Source organism: Glycine soja, chromosome 3 (genome assembly GCF_004193775.1).
Source record: "Glycine soja cultivar W05 chromosome 3, ASM419377v2, whole genome shotgun sequence".
Lineage (NCBI taxonomy): Eukaryota > Viridiplantae > Streptophyta > Magnoliopsida > Fabales > Fabaceae > Glycine > Glycine soja.
The window spans coordinates 86,215-104,201 of NC_041004.1; the positions used below are offsets into that span (position 1 = coordinate 86,215).

The 17,987-nt window shown below is 33.2% G+C and overlaps 1 protein-coding gene across 2 annotated transcripts; it reads right to left on the minus strand.

Moving 5' to 3' along the window:
- Positions 1-1,605: 1,605 nt before the first annotated feature.
- On the minus strand, positions 1,606-17,565 carry LOC114405659. Of its 2 annotated transcripts, none has more exons than XM_028368103.1 (15): positions 17,251-17,565; positions 17,026-17,165; positions 16,754-16,886; positions 12,338-12,494; positions 12,183-12,261; positions 11,541-11,581; positions 11,336-11,452; positions 10,302-10,382; positions 9,143-9,205; positions 9,018-9,069; positions 3,864-3,938; positions 3,713-3,760; positions 2,592-2,627; positions 2,427-2,501; positions 1,606-1,988 (listed from the first exon to the last, which is right to left on the minus strand). In XM_028368103.1, the coding sequence occupies exons 1-15, from the start codon at positions 17,408-17,410 to the stop codon at positions 1,929-1,931; spliced, it is 1,317 nt and encodes a 438-aa protein (XP_028223904.1). In that variant the 5' UTR covers positions 17,411-17,565; the 3' UTR covers positions 1,606-1,928. The 2 variants fall into 2 exon arrangements, with proteins under 2 accessions (XP_028223904.1, XP_028223905.1); XM_028368104.1 differs by having other exon boundaries at positions 17,026-17,153; positions 17,251-17,564.
- Between the last annotated feature and the right edge of the window lie 422 nt (positions 17,566-17,987).

Genomic DNA, 17,987 nt, shown 5'->3' on the forward strand with positions numbered 1-17,987 from the left:
AATAAGACTTTTTGTTATGAAAAATTCTGAGCAAATTCGTGTTCCAAGTCACATACAAATAGACCTTTGGTGGCCATGTAAAAACCATTTGAAAAGATGTGACTCTTGGAAATAATTTTCTGAAAATCTCTTCTGGTAATCGATTACAGGATTTGTGTAATCGATTACAGACTTTAAAATTTGAATTAAAACGTTTATTAACTGCTGGTAATCGATTACCAATATTGTGTAATTGATTACATAGTGTAAAATTTGAATTCAAATTTTTAATAGTTGTTGTAAATCATTTTGGCCACTGGTAATCGATTACCAGAGAGTAAATCTCTTGAAAAAGACTTTTTAACTTAAATTTCTTAGCCAAACCTTTTGCTATTTCAATTAGGAATTCCCTTCCTAAAATACTAGAGATTTTCTTGATGTTGTATCTTGTATTCTTGGATCATTTGTCTTGAATTAAACTTGAGAAGCGCATTTTTATCAAATCATCACGATCATCATCAAAACATCAAAGACAAAGTCTTTGCTTCTACACGTTAGAGTTCTTTTCTTTGTGGAGAGTTATAGAAAGGAAAACAAGTTTTCTTTTAAATAAAATTATGAATAGTGGTAATTTTTAACTACCATTATATGCAAAATAATTCTTGTAAAAGATGCAACCTAGAAAGTGTTTGTGTCGATTGAAGTTTAATTAATAATTAAGACTTGACATCAAGTCATTGTAAATTACAGAAAAAAATCACAATAAAAAGGGGGGACAATTTGTAGAGATGTATACCTTTCCTAACAAAATATAAAGATAAAATAATTTCAATCCCTATATTTTCATTGAATCTTATTTTTAGTCTCCAAACTTAAATAAGAAAAAGTATTTCTAGTCCCTCGGCATAAGAAAGTTCACACCATTTGTGAGGAGGTACCAAAACTAGTTTCTTTTAAAATCCAGGATCTAAATTAAACAATATGAAAATTCAAGGATTGAAAAAAAAATCTAATAAAAATGTAAAAATTAAAAACATATTTTATCCATCACTTAAAAAAACATATTTTATCCATCACTTAAAAAAACATATTTACCAAAAATATAGTTAAGTCCTATTCATGTATTAAAATTATTAAATGTTAAAATAAAAGGAGATTAAGATTTCATCATAGAGATGATATATATCCATTGAAGTTGCTACACAAATCCTTTGCCAATTTTATTTTATTTTTTTGGAAAAAAAAAACTATTCCTAAAAAAGTTTCCGTTACGCATTTTTGAAAGAGTGACCCAATATTACTAAATACATTATAAAACTAGTTTCTATGATATAAAAGAAATAGCTTATAAAAAGTAGTTTCTATAATGTAATTTTTTTACATTGCTTAAATTAGTTTACATAATGCATAAAATAATAAATTACAATAATTAGTTTTTGTAGTGTAAATTTACATTACAGGAACTAATTTTTGTAAAATTTGTGAAAAACGAAAAAAAAAAAATGAAAGATTGAGACGACAAGAGAGAGGGTGTAAAACTGTAAATGGGAGGGGTGAGACAAGGTGAGAAAAAAAAGTGGGAGGGTGCAAGGAAGGCAAGAGGGTGGAGATGAGAGGAAATAGAAGTAGTTTGAAAACATAAAAAAAAAAAAAAAAAAATAAGTATACACATGTTTCCCCGAGGGATTCCGTTTTGGCCCATTGTAGCACAATCACATCTTGCTACAGGTTGCTACAGGCTACAACCTACAGTCACACGTTAAATGTATAGCAATAAAATTTTTATACAAAAGATTAATTTTTCCCGTTCATTTCCTCTTCACAATTAAATGTGTATCAATCTTGACATGAGTAATTGGAACATTTGTTTCTAAAAAGATTAAAATGACTAGCAAATGAATCATCAGCTATCCTGTCTCAAGCACAAGGCCTTCTCCAGCATTCTTGCTTCAGTCAGACTGCACTGAATCTGTGACGGGAGGTATACAATCTATCTTGTACCGTAGCACCTATAGTCCATATATAATAAGTAACAGGTTAAAAAATTGTACCATTGGCGGTACATTCCCAGTCCATGAGCAATACGTAGCAACAAATACTGTCATAGGAAGAAATAAGTAAAGGAACCCTAACACTAACAAGAAAAATGAAATTGAAAAACGTGTGAAGCCAATGCGTAGCAGCAACAAAAGAAATAAATCATTCACACAATGACAATGAGCAAATAATGTGATAGTGATGACTCAAGGAGAACCACCGCACAATAACAATGAACAGATAATGTTTTAGTGATGACTGAGGGAGAACGAGTCTATCCACCCAGGAACATATGCTCTAAAGAAGGTAGTCTCTAATCAGATTTCATATTTCCTATGCAATTTGATCAGTATCTAATCATGTGATAGTTTGCATCTCACTGAATTCGTCAACATGCCTATATACATTACCTTTTTGAAAAAGGTTGAATATGTGTTGTCCCAGATCAGTTTATAGCTTCCAGCCATTAACGTGCAGAAGTTCCCCTAACATTTTAGGCACAAAAACTAAGATGAGTACATACATATCAAATGCCTAGTTAAATAATTAAGCTGCAACGAACATGAAAAACTCACTTGGTCAGACTCGTAACGGCGGTAAGGTAACATCAGCTGTGTCATGTGTCATAATGAATCAGCCACCATAAAAATGAGAAATGGCAAAACAAACATCGAGAAAGAGAACAAAACAGAAAAAGTGAAAACAATGTTATGAATGGCAGTGAAAACAATGTTATGAATGGCAGATGAAGGCTAAAGGCTGATGGCATGGCGGACAAAATAAAAATAATATATATGTATAAATACTAAAAAAATTAGAAATAAATAAAAAACTAAAAATACAAACAAAATGTCTCAAGAACCATAGACTAAATTCTAAATATCATAAGTCTTATAAGAACAATGTCATAAACTAATAACAATCTGATTTTCATTTATTTCAAGAGTTCAAAACAACAACAAAATCATAAAAAGCAATGCAAACACAAAGTAAAAATAAATAGAATTCAGAAAAAGAAAAAATATCTATAATGCAGAGAAAACGGAGAAGATGAATTGAAAACACAGGTGAACTGAAAACAGAGAAGAATTAAAAAAGAGTATAATTAAGAAAACAGAGAAGATGAACTGAAAACAGAGAAAAAGAGTGAAAGACCAAGGCAAGAAGGCAAACTGAAAACAAGAAACAAAGACAAAAGAAAGACTCAGTTGAACAACATGAAGTAGCGAAGAAAAAATGGAGAGAAAAAGAAAAGGGAATAAAAGGAAGAAAAAAAAGGGGGGGAAAACTGTTGGTGATGAACTCTAGAGCTCTAACCATTGCGGTTCAGGTCACCGGCAAGTGGTGGTGGTTGGAGAAGGTCACCGGAGCTCAGTGGTGGATGCTCTTGGCAGTGGGGCAATGAGAGATAAGAGTATTGTTATATGGAAGGACAAAGCAAAAACAAACTAAATATATATGGAAAGGCAAAGAAACTGAACACTTTATTTTATATCAGCAAGCATTTCAAGCACACAACAGAAAGCATCACTATAATATCACCTAAAAGACTCAGTCTATTGACAATTAATTATTTAGTAACCTCCATGACTGAATAACGAAGGCATTTTTCCAACAGAGAGAAACCAGAAAGGCAGAGAAAAAACGATTGAGGATATGATACAGATAACAAAAGAGAAATGTCATTCAAACTTACAGTTTTTTCCCCCGTAGGACTTAGAAACTCCAAACTAAATCCAATATCCTGACAAATAATAAAAGATAGATCACTACAAAGGGACGCCAATGAAAAATATTATAACATTTTCAAATCAAGGTGCAGCAGCACAGCAAGTCAGCAATGATACCATATTTATAGTGCCTTGCACCAATGAAAAATCCCAAGCAATGTATGAGTTTACAGCATCAACAGAGAGTAAAACCTGAAGTAGGATAAAAAACCTTCTATCATATTAACATCATAAAACAGCCCAATCAAACATTTTCTCAAGTAATAACAAGTGAAACCGAGTCATAGATTCATTCAGTAGGAAATCTCAAATGAGATAACAGTAGCACTAAATCATGCACAAATTACAAAAGGACAAAAAGTGTACAAAGAAATAATTTATAAATTAAATAAATTGGCAACAATTATTTGTCAATCATGCTAGTAGCTCTACTAATACTCTAATAGATATCTATATGAGAATGTTGGGTACAAAACACCTATGTGTTAGAATGTTTGCACAAGTTAGGATTATTGTATCCTAATTATTTCCGTTAGTTGTACACAATTAAGCTAGATTATATTTGTAAATCGTGTATGATCCTTTTCAAAATTATGGGGATTCTCTTGTACATCCTTACAGTATGTAGATCAAAGAGGTGAGAGGCATCTCTCAAGTTGATATTAGAGCCAATGTCAAATATGCCTGATCAAAGTCCACAAAAACTGACAGAATACCAATTGATAAGTAATAAAATATAACATAGAACACTCTAATCACTCACAATACAGCAAAGCACCTGCTATCTCAGAGACGAAAGTCTCCTACACAGAGTATTCTCTGTCCACAAATTACAAATAACTTCACACACTGCCTAATTACACAGCCTTCTATCAAATATATACTCCTAATACATAACAACCAGCAGTGATTCTCTACACATATCTGCTATCCTGCAGTTTCTAATATAAAATTAACTACAACCAGTTATTTTACATAATCCTGGAGTTTCTAATACATAACTGTTTTCTAAAGCAGTTATTTTCAACACATAACTGTCATAACTGCCCTGAACTCAGAGTTTCCATCAAAACCCTAGCTATCCCAACGTGCAGCTGCTTTCTAGGACAGTTAGGCTGGGCTAGATTATATTTGTAAATCTTAATCTTGTATATCCTTTCCTAAATTATGGTAATTCTCTAGCGCATCCTTACACCATAAATCAAAGAGCTAGGGAATCTCTCAAGTAAAATTCTTACAACACTGTCCCAACTCCCAAGTAATATTATCCCAAATTAAGTTGAACTATTATGCACTAAGTTCAAAATTTAAGCCTAAAAAATAAATGATAAATACATATTTTATGACAAAGACATCAGGAGTTTTGACACATCTACGATTGTGAATAAATTGGCACAAGTCTCCTTATATAAGTTATCCTCATACCACCTAAACTAGTAGTAACTAATCATTTCACAATGCTTTCATAAACTAAGTCAAATCCATAGGTTAAGATACATATTCTCTAATAGTCATTGATCAAAAGTTTTTCACATTTTTATTTTTGTAATGAAAAAAGAATATAAAAATATAAACACATTTACAAACATCTAGCATGATACTTATATGCCTACAAAACAAACCGTATATTTTAATAAACAAAACCAGTATATGCACATATCAAGCATTGGATATAGGCTGGGCAAGCCAAGCTTTGAATATAATATCCTAGGCCTGCTTTGCTATAAATTGGTCGTGGACCATAATATCGATCACAGGCTTCGATTTAAGGCTCTGGCTGAGGCAGGCCTGCAAGCCTATGTTAAGTCCTATATTGCATGAAGGAATTCAAATACGTGAACAGACTTATGTTTTCTATTGATGTTCATAATGTGAGAAAAGGAAAGAATAACAAAGAGAAAGAAAATGAGAGAATTGAGAGGGATCCTGTTTCTGAAACTGAAATTCTTATTATGAGTATTGAATTGTTACAGTTGTCAGAAAATACAGAAATATACATGTGTGTTGGCGTACAGGGGGTAAGGCTTCCAAGAACTAACTTCCAACTAACTGACTGTTGTCAGTCCTAACTAGTAACTGTAACTATCGAATGCTTCTGGTGCAACCTTCAACATAGTATGAAGTTTTGAATAGGCCAATAAATGCCTGGCCCACATAATATGAAGCTTCTATAAATAAAAAGGACCAAAATTTAGCAAAACAAAATCTCTATATCTATATTCTCTATTTCTAAACAAGCCTGAATTTCATGCGAGCTACACAAAACCATGATACATAATAGAAGAGGATATTGAGATCACGATCCGAAAATTCCAATGAGGAAACAAAAATTAATTGCAATGGATATAAAATTTCAATGAAACTATTAACCATTATTCAGTCATTTTTTTCTAATTTGTTCATATAAATAGACATTTGACAAATTGAACCCAACACAAATAAGAGAACCACCAGAATTTTTAAATCATAATTGTTGAAAATCAGAATATAATATTCTGTATTTAGTAATAATAATGGATTATAGGCACATAACCTTTGATTTAGAGGAAAGATAATATACTCTATTTATGTATAATTAATATAATTAGCCTAAATAAACACGTATCTGTTGTGTACTCGAACACACGGGTTTTAATCAATTATTCCTCTGCTTCTCTTATTTTAAGATGGTATCCAAAGCCTAGCCTAACAGGTATTTTGAAAATCATGCCTGCCCAGTGGACCAATAGCCCCGGAGAATGTTGATGTACAAGCAGTTAATTATGTTAATAAGTTGATATACAACCAGTTAATTATGCGGTTTATGCTAAGATCATTTGAACACAATGAAGCATGTCATTCACCTATAGTAATAGCCAAACTAGTTAATTGTGCAAGTTTGCAATGCTATCATGTGCCGCATCATGTAGCTGGCCCCTCTCCATGTGATGTGCTGGCTGTCATATTGTATTTTGACATCACGACATCACAGCCATGCCTTCATCAGACAGGGAAAAAATGCACTTAGCTTGACAGTTTTGAGTGAATCACCTAGTTATTTGGGGACCCCATTCCCCCCTGTATTCGTGAAATTTGTTGCCCCCCCTGTCCCATCTATCACCATCCAATGGCAGTACATGTCTAATCTGTTTCTGCAGGTTTGTGATCTCCTCTGTTCTGCTTCAAGACCTCCGATTACGGATGACAATGGATAGGGTCTTATAGTACCGTCCTCATACCCGTGTTTTAAAAAATATTCGTACCTACCCCCATATCTGTGCGGGTAACAACTTTAATCTTCATTCCCGTACCTGTTGAGTACTTATATACACATACCCGCACTGGTGACCCATACTTTACTTGTATAAAGTTAATAAATCTATAAAAAAATATATTAATTAGAAAATTACTACAAATAGATTGAAAATTTTCTCTTAAGTAATCCAAATATAACATTAAATGCATCTACGCATAATACTACCTCTGGTCCTATATATATAAAAGAAACAATTACTTAATTCATCGAGACTAATAGAAGTGGTTAGTTTAGTTAATTTGTCATAAATTTAAACTTTATTTCAAGACTACCCATGACATTAAATGGTTCAAGAGGTGATTATTTTTCAAAGATAATTTATTTAACCAATAAGTATGCATTGTTTTGTTGATAGCTCAATAAGTGCACTAATTTTCATGGAGAAATGAGTGCATATCATTAATAGACCTCATAATTAATTAGGGGTAAATAAAAAATTTACTAATAAAGTAGTCGTATGCTTCTTATAATTAGGACCAAGAAAATATTACATTTTATCTCTAATATATGAGACACAAGGTAATATTAAAAACAAGCAAACATAACATTGATTTTCCGAAACTTAAGTCATAAATAAACATTAAAAATATAATCATCAAACTTTACAAAGATAAGTCATTAAATATGTGCAACTATCTACACTACTAATTGAAGCAGCAAACAAAACAAAATATCATTCACAATTTGAAGTCAATCTTAAAATAACTAATCATAATAGTTCAATATTCTTAAATAAAATAATATAAGGTATGTTGAATTAGAATTCACTATTCTATGTTAGACTCTTATTGTTGGTCATAAAATTAGGTAAATATAATTTTTTATAGAAAAAAAAAAAAAAATATATATATATATATATATATATATATAATATAAATTATTTACTTATGTAACATATTTTAATAAATTAATATTCAATACTTATGATACATATTTGCAGGGCAAGGCGGGACACAGCAGGTACTATAGTACCCGTACCCGCACCCATCCCAGCAAAAAATTGCGGGTAAATACCCACCCCCATTCCTAGTCCCAATAAACAAGTAATTACCCTCCCTGCTTGCGGATACTATTGAGAGTACCCATAGGGTCCGAGTCCATTTTGCCATCCCTACCTCCTATCTTTTCTTTTGTGTGGTTTGCAACTCTCATCCCTAAGTTATTGATTTGTTAATTTCATCTTATGGTTAACGTGTATCTAGACTATGTTACTTTGGCTTTTGATCATTAATGATGAAAATGCCTTCAATTTAGGTTTTTTATTTAGTATGACTATCAAATTCTCGAGTTAACTCGCTAACTCTTATAAGTTTATGAGTCCACTAATCCTCTGCGAATTGATTCATGTGTAAACTCTCTTTTTAGTAAACTAGGTAGACTCTCGTGTTTACCATTGGATCAACAAGTTAAAATAATTAGACCAAAACACAGGTTATTTTGGATTGTTTTCTGAGCATTTAGGATTCAACATACCTTCATTTGGTGTGTTGTTTCTGAATCAAAGAATCATCACTTCTAACAACATTAAACCCTCAATGGGAATGTCCTACCACTACAATCGCCTCCGCAAGTTATTATCTAATAGTGATGCATTACTAAACTTGGTTATTTAAGTATTGTGAAATTTATGGTTTACTATTTTACTTTATTATGTTGTTGAAATGTTTAATTATTATGTTATCTATAAATATTTTGTTATTATTTTTATACGAAACGAGTCTATGAATCGAGTGTATGGAACTTATACGAGTCTACGTAAACTCTCGAGTTTAATAACCTTGAGTGCACTATAAATTACTTTTGTATACCTAAAAGTCAACATGGCGGTAATCTCACTATCCCAAAGTCTTTTTGGCCTTTTGGGCCACAATTCGAGATTGACAACTATGGTCATACCCGTAACTAGCTAATATAAACATGTCATGATAAAAAAATAAAAAGAAAGTTAATAAATTTCACAGCCCTAGTACATATACCTCGTAAGTTTTCCCGGCTGGAACATTTATCTCTTTGTAGTCATCATTTTTCCTGAAATGAACAAACTTCAAAAATTACTTGAAAATAGAGAAAATCATACAATAAAGCAAGATTTAATATTTACCTTGCTTCCAATGCACCAGCAACCTCTGCTGAAATAAAAAAAGGTGCATTTGCAAAGACCTCACTGATAAAAAAAACACACACAAAACCTAGCAGGTTGGTCAACAAGAACTAGAAATCTAGCAGAAGTGAGAACAATAACAAATTTCATGTTGAAAACTCTAAAGTCTAACAACCAGTTCAACCTAAAACCTTAGGTTGATAGGGGGAGGCAGTTGCAAAGCAAAATATAGAAAAATGGAACATGTGAACACATACAGCTAAGACAGTTCAGATTTCAGAAAGTTGAACATGATAGGACGGTTATGTGATGTCTCTTTAGGCAGTTTATTTAAGAAGTTATGGATCTAAATCATTAGTGTTTGTGTGCTTAGGCAGTTATTTGTATGATAGTTACTGGCTATTGCGTGGTGTTTTAAGTGAGTAATTAGTATTGAAAGTCTGTGACCTTTCTCTGGTTTAATACTTTAATCCAGATAATATCTAAACAAAACTACCCAGTTCATGTATGCAATTCACTCAAGTCTAACAAACAACAGTGAATCCAAACTTCAATGAAGCTCATAATACATAATGGAGCAGCTCTACTTGTAGCCTAAAATCCAATCAGAAAAGTTCGGCCGAGAGAAACGTATAATCAACAGATAGATATTATCAAGTCCCTTAGACATCCTCAGGTCAATCATATGGTAACAGTTGGTGCATAAGATAAATACACTCCAGCATGAATGGAGTGTTAGAATAGAATATTAAATTAAGGAATTTATCTGTTAGATATAGCATATGTAGCACGTGTTACATGTCTAATTCGCTTTAATCATATGTAACATATCATTATGACTTTATTAGCCTTTATCACTTCACCCCATTCATGTAAGTATAAATACCATAGTGTGTGGTCTGTATTAGAAACAATTTCCTAAACATCTAATGTATCAGAGCCTAGTTCAATCTAGGGGTCTGTATTAATCTAAGATTTTGTAAACAGGATCTGTATGATAGAAACTTATTATCCAACATAGGGTTATTAAAAAGTCATGAATGGTGTAAGAATCATTTTAATTTTACTAGTACAAACAATTTAACGTGATTATTAACAAATAACAATTATGGCCCAAAAGTTAAAAGCATGAGAAACATCAAGATGAGCATTATTGTACCTGATAAATGTCAAAAACCTTTCCAACTCCATGGTATAGACATCAACAGCTTGTTCCAGGACAGCAATTTGTTCCATTTTTCTATCAAATTATACAGAGAGAGAAGATAAAGTGTTACAAAAGTGCTCCACGTTCTAAAATATTACCAAAACACTACATCTTCCATGAAAGGAAATTAAAAAGCCTCTCAATCTATCTAAACAATAGAAGAAGTCCCACAAGATGTCCAGTTCTGTATCATGATAAAATGATGGACAAAACTTAGATACAGTTCCATAGGTGCTGTTTCTGCAATTCTCCCATCAAAATTGGAGTTTTACCTAGGTAATTTGTGTAGTAAAAATTTGCATTAAAAGATCATGCAAATTACCTAGATGAAACTCCAATTTTGATTGGAGAACAGTGTAAACAACAATAAAGAACTGTATACAAGTTTTGTCCTAAAATAATCTTCTAACTCAAATGAGTTCTAAAACCTCACTTAACCAAAGCACCAAATAAAAGAAAACAAGGAACATCTCAACAAGACAATCCTCCTTCTATCAATTCCCTGATATGACAAACAATTCAGGTTACAAAATGGGTGGTGCCTCATTACATTGAAGTAATTAACTATATTAGAAATATTTTTAACTCATCATATTCCTAACAATTGCAAAAATCCAAGCCAGACGAAATCATGGCTAAAGCCAGCAAGTAGAAAACCCCATGATGTTTGAAGATCTAGCAGACATATGTCTGTTATAGAAAAGATGATCATCAGTGGAAAAGTTCTTTTTTCCATTAAGCAATTGATTATATCCAAGTTACTTACTATTAAATAAAACTCAGATTAGAAAAATAAAAAATTTCATGATTAGACAGTCATTTCCAAGATAGAAGAGGATCATAGTGAGTCATATCCTATTCCAATACATTAGACTTTACATAATTGCTGGTCCTCAATATTCATAGAAATAATAGTAATTTAGCAAAATCAACCATAAAACCCCATAATTGAAGCATTAAACTACTAAAGATGCAGAGTATCTCACAACTTGTTAGCATCATATCGTGCCCATGATAATGAAAGGAAGAGTCGAATAGAAAGAATCATCGAGGTGAGGCTGTACAATGGTGGTCCATAGCGATGACGCTGTTCCTCCATGGGCCTACCAGAAGATAAGAGTTATTATTATTATTATATGCAAATATTATGAAAGAAAACTCGAACAACACTGAAAAACAGCAATTTTGTACCCATCGTCATCATTTATCTGCCGAGTAAAATCAAGTAATACCTACAACTCACAGAAAAATATCTTGGAATGAGTAAAGATACCAAGTACTAATCCAAATCCAAATAGTCAAATACATAGAGTTTAGTTCAAATACAAACAAATTGATCAGAAAAGTAAAGATGATGATATCAGTCACATATCAAGATGATCAGAAAAACCTGAAAGATGGAGCTAGCCTCATTATTTGAAAACATTGAAATTACCCATTTGTTTCCTATAGCGGTAATAACTTTCCCTTTTAGTCCGTATAGTTTAAAACATCTCATTTTGGTCCCTATAGTTGCAATTCTTTACCCTTTTGGACCTCACTATCAAGTATCCATTTACATAGTTTGAAACGAATGTGGCATGGCTCATTTAATCCACCTTCATCTCAAAGGTGTTAGGTGACTTTAGACAGCAAGGAGAAAAAGGTGATTGCAAATATAGGAACTAAAAGGAGAAGTTGTTGCAACTATAGGGACCAAATGGGTAATTAAACCTAAAATGTATAAGCTAAAACAAATTACACAAGTAGACAGTGTGAGAGAATAGATGCAAAACAGGAAAAAAGAATAATAGGCCAGCACAGCCATGAGTTAACAATTTAAGATAGCCATACCTGAGGAACCCCAACAAGGTACTTCACAAGTGTTTTATAGACTCCTGTTGCAGAACCAAGCTGAGCTAATTGCCTTCTCCTATGACCAGAAAGTTGTTTAATATATTTATCTTATTAACTCATGCAAAACCAACCAGACAAGGGTTGAGCCACACCTGTCCATTTGCTGTTTCCACAGCAAAGCATACCGGTCGTGTATGCTACCACCAGAATTTACCAAAGTGTCAACCTCTGCTTGCTTATTCCTCTCTGAGCGTTCCCGTTGTTGTCTAATTAGTGTTCCTCGAAAATCTTGAGGCAAATATGTCATAACTGCATATAAATTTTGTTGAGTTAAAAAAGAAAGAGGTGCATTAGAATATATGAACAATATACAATATTATCTCACTTATATATTAAAATCTTAAGATTAGTTTCCGTATTATCTCCAAGGATTGGTTCCAATATTTCCTTATTATCTCATGATTTGTTTCCTAATTATGTTAGGATTATGATTTGGGATTAGTATAAATAAGGTTAATGATATACATTTTTGAGTTTCCTAATTGGGGGTCTAATAGTACTACCCCTCCAAAAAAAAAAGTTTCACCTTGTCCCTAAGTTAAAATTTTGCAAAAGACTCCTTGATGTTCACAAGAGTTCTTGAAGTCCAGGTAGAGATGGCAATGGATAACGGACCCAAATCCCAAAAGATACCCACAAAAATTACCCATGACAGATAGGGTAATTACCCCCAAATTTCAACGGAAATGGATGTAAGTATCTTAGTATCCCCTACCCCATACTCTCTCACACATAAAAAATAAATTAAAACAATGAAATTTATGGAAACCTAGATACCTTTATTTGTTATATAGTTTGAAGATGAAAAGGAATATAATAAATGTTGCACTAATCTCTTTATTCAATTAGACTTGTGTTAGGTCTAATCATTAATTTTCTTTTCATGTTCTAGTTTCAGTAGGTATTAACGGACCAAAGCACTATTTTCACGTGATAAGCAACCTTTTGTAGTAAGACTCTAATTTTGAAGATGAAGTCAAATAAGCATTTGCTGTGTTTTAAGTTTGGCTTATTAACTTTACAATCACAACTAATTAGTGTAATGTACTATCTTTTAACAAATTTTGAAGAGTACTAGCTCAGGACTTGGAAGTTAATAAATTTGTTATTGCAAAAATTTATTGCAATATTTGTAATATTTTATAATTATGCTCGTACTGTTTCATAAAAGTTCTTTCAAATGTATTTTATTTGAATTTGAATTATAGTTGTTTTTTTAATCAAAACTTTTTTATTCATTATTTTTCATAGTTTTGTGTGGGTAATGGATAAGAGTACTCAAATGGCCAGCGGGTAAGTATGTGGGTGTGCGTCCTACAGCACCCCCCACCCCACCCCCAAAAAAACTGCCATGCCATTTCGCCATGGCCGCTATTTAACAACACTGATATGGGGACAAGCCTATTTGTTGATTGCACCTTTAGTTCCAAATCCTCATTTCTTTTTTATCAGCAAAGATAAGTATTTATATATTGATAAAGAGTACCAGCGGTACTAAAATACATATATGTAGATGGCCGTGCAAATGGTTCCAAAACAGACTAAATAGAGTCTATGAGGGAACCATGCAGGCTACATCAGAATAGGAATTGATACTAATGTAAGTGTCTCTTCATTATTAATACAAAAACCCTTCTCTAATGTTACTAGACCACTGATTGAAATGTAGTGAGAAGTCCTTCTCCAAATTGGATAGCCATGTCCACAATAGGAATGCTGCGTCATCAATCACTTTGTTAGCGTCGAAGGAGTCATTGGAGAATATAATCTTATTCCTCTTCTGCCAAATACTCCAAGTTACTGCCAGCCACCAACATTTCCATCTAGTGGTTCGTATCCCCCCAGCCATTATCAACCCATGTTGGAGGAAATGTTGCTTTGGGTCATTCGAGAAAGCTGTAGAGATGTTCACCCATGATAATGATTCCCACCAGATGGGGATGATTTTCCTGCAATGAAAGAACAAGTGTCCTACATCCTCTTGTGTATTCATGCAAAATGGACAACTCCTATCCATGACCTCTATTTGTCTCCTATGCAAATTTACTTTAGTAAGCAACCTATTCCTGAGTAGTCTCCAAGCAAATACTGCATATTTAGCTGGCACTTTTAGTTTCCACAGCTCCTCGAAGGCCTCATCCTGTATCCCGTCAACTTCTGTCCCCCTCATTAGATTATAAGCAGTATGCGCCGTGTATTGCCCTCTATGGTCTGCCATCCTCATATGAAGCAAGACCACATGAGGTAGAGGTTATAGTGTTACTTGGGGAGAGATGGCTCACTTGAGCAATGAAACATGAAATATAAGATGGACAGAGCAATTAGCAGGCAGCCTATCTCACCCTTCTCACCACCTGAAATAGGGCATAGAATCATGGATTCAGTTTCTCATTTATTTTTTTGGCTAGAGCTTGTAGTCTACATGGTTGGAGTTTGAGAAAGACACATTGTCCAACTTGATAATGCAGCACCCCATGGACTTGATCAGCTTGAGCCACGCAATTTCGGGCCTTCATAAGAATAGCTTGCAACTGCTAATAACATAACTTTCTAGTGTGATTTGGTTGACTTCCTCCACATAGGACGGAACTATAGTTCCCTTAAGCAAGGGTAGGGGATTCCAGCCATGCAGAGCGTCAGACTGTATTTGGTATTGTAGCAAATACATTGGAGCTGTGGTATTTGATATTGTAGCAAAACCTTGCCTAGCTTAACCAGTGAGGATATTGTCTAGGCTTGTGCCCTATTAAACACTTGAACTAGGTCTCCAAACATTTGTTAATCATCTCTACTTGCCCATCAGACTTTGGGTTGCAGGCTGAACTAAAGTTGATTTTGATTCCTGCTTTCTTGAATAATTCGGTCCAAAAGTGCCTTAGAAAAACCTTGTATCTGCTAATCACCATGCTAGCTGGAAATCCATATAAATAAACACTCTCAAATTAAAATTGCTGCAAAAGCAAGTACAATGAAGGGATGACTAAGTGGAATAAATGGGGGTACTTAGTAGGGCAATCCACCTCGATTAAAAGACACATGACTTTTTCCAGTGTTTTACATCACTATTTGATTCATTTTCTCTCTCTTCTTGTTGACTCATAACCTCAACTACTCAGATCCGCCTTCTTTGGTTCAAATCATGCACTGTAAGATTAGATATAATCTAGCCCAACCACTTTCCTAGAGACATGAGCCTAGCTACATTGCTTTCCCTGATTAATCAGTCTAGCCTCACAATGTTAGGAACAGAATTGAAATGATGAAGAAAAGAAAGAATTTTACTAAATATAAGAAAAGAACAGAAAATAGAAGAGAAAATTTCCTAACCTTCTTCCCCTATTTATATCTAATAAAACCCTCTAATTAACTAATTCATTAATAGTCCAACTATCTTAACTAACTCTTCTTTCTCCTTGTATCCTAACACACAACTTTACCACAAGTATCAGTAGGCCACATGGCTTTCCCAAAGATATTAGCCTGTTCTCGTGGTTTTCCCAAAGACATAAAGCTTGGTTGGCTGGCCCTGCAATACTACCAAAGAATCACCCTAGTTCCTCTATTAAACAGTCTCAAATTGTAATTGTATAGTTTGATGTCGTTTATTAAAAGAATTTATTCGTAACAAGCTTACAGTTTAGTAAACTTTTAGCGGAAGGGGAAGTGTTAGAATATAAGAAAATCTCATTATGTATTAGATTATCCTCTAGGATTATTTCCCTACTTCTGCATTATCTCCTAGGACTAAATATCATATATATATATATATATATATATATATATATATATATATATATATATATATATTGTTTCACTAATTATTTAGGATTATGAGTATAATTTGTGTTTCATTCTCTTTTATCTTTCTTCGTCTCTCAATACCAAATACCCTGTAATTTCAACATGGGTAAAAGCAGAGAGTTTTACATACAGTTCGATACTTGTCTAGACACTAACTACAGAAAAAACTAAAAAACACAAGTTATAAAACAATCTCCAGTCAGCTTAAAGAGGAAATTGCTTTTCCAAATAGGTTTAGCCTTTTACATTTCTCTTTTTAGAAGCCACTCTACAAGTCTAAGACATTTTATTCACACTTTTTAAATCTACCATAATTTTCCGATGTCTCTCCTTATGTCCCTGTATACACGTACTTAAGATTTTAAGGAAGGAAAGAACATTTGACTATTTGAGAGAATACTTGAGTGAAATTGCCCAAAACACACTCATCCTTGGGAACACATATACAGAATAATCACAGAAAATAAAATTAAAATAAACAGAACATGCAACTTGCAAGAAAGAATAATTAGGCTAACAGTTCCAATTTAATTTCCTAAGTTGCAATGAATCAAAATTCTAACTTCATTTCCAAAGTTACAATGAATCAAAGCATATTGCATACTGGAACAGATTTATTATTATGTAGTTTCTAACACACATTTTATAGACTTAGGGTTTGCTTTATGATTTCCACCAAGACATTTGAGTAAAAGGTTAGGTGGTACCTGTGTTAAATACATGTTCAGCATTTTTAGTTTGGAAAGATTCCAAAGCCTTCAATGTATTATGAAGTTTATCTTTCAGTTTCCCAAGCGTAATGGAAAATTCAACACAGTCAGCTGCGGACTGCTGCTTCAGCTGCATCCATAAAATATGTTTTTAATCTAAATCGTTTTACAATTGAAGGGAAATCATGAAGTTATCATATCCTGCATTCATGAGTTACATTAAAAGTCAGTTTAAGACATGGAAAATGAGTTTAAAAGATATACATTACCGCCTCTGGCCAATTAGAACTTTGAAGTAAAAAAATTGTTTCTTCAATGTACTCTCGATTCTTCCACATGTTCTCATCCATTTTATGCGGGGGTTGCTGATCAGCTTCATTAATTAAGATGCGTTCTCCTAACAAAAGGACTATTCAGACATGAACGAAGTAAATGTAGGCAAAGAGGTTGGGTAATACTAAGGAGATGAAGAAGAAGAAGAAAAGGAAACGAACCTTGGATAGGAGGATGCTGAGTGAGGAAATCATTAGCCATTGAACGAATCTGAGAAGAAAGTGTGGAGACATGAGCAGAAAGAGGAGTAAAAGGGTGTTTGTCGTAATAAGAGGCCAGAAAGGCCCTAGTTATGGGCACCAGACCCTCTGTAGAAGCCATCGGAATCGAATCAGATCAATCAACCTCTCTTCTCTTCTCTTCTCTTCTCTTCTTTTGCTATGGAATATTTTCTTCTCTGTTTACTCCAAGCCCAGGTCAGGTCTAAGTCGGCGGCAGTACAGAACAACAACTGTCAACGGCTTGCCCAATGCAACAAATCCATTTTTACCAATGTTCATCTTTCTATTCATTATTTTAATATTTAATCTCCTTCCCGTCTAATAAAATTATAATATTAATACGAAAAATAGCATTTTAATGTTTTGTCTCTGTTTTTGTAGATGCAATTGGCTTTGATGTTTTGATGATGATCATGATGATGTGTTGCAATTGATGCAAATGGGCTTTTCAAGATTAAAATTCAAGACAATACTTCAAGATTACAAGTCACAACATCAAGATGATCACTAGAATATTAGGAAGGGAATTCCTAATTGAATTAGCAAAGTTTGGCCAAGTGATTTAAAATAAAAAGTGTTTCTCAAAGGTTTTACTCTCTGGTAATCGATTACCAGAGGATGTAATCGATTACCAATGGCCAAATACGTTTTATAACAGCTATAAAAATTTGAATTCG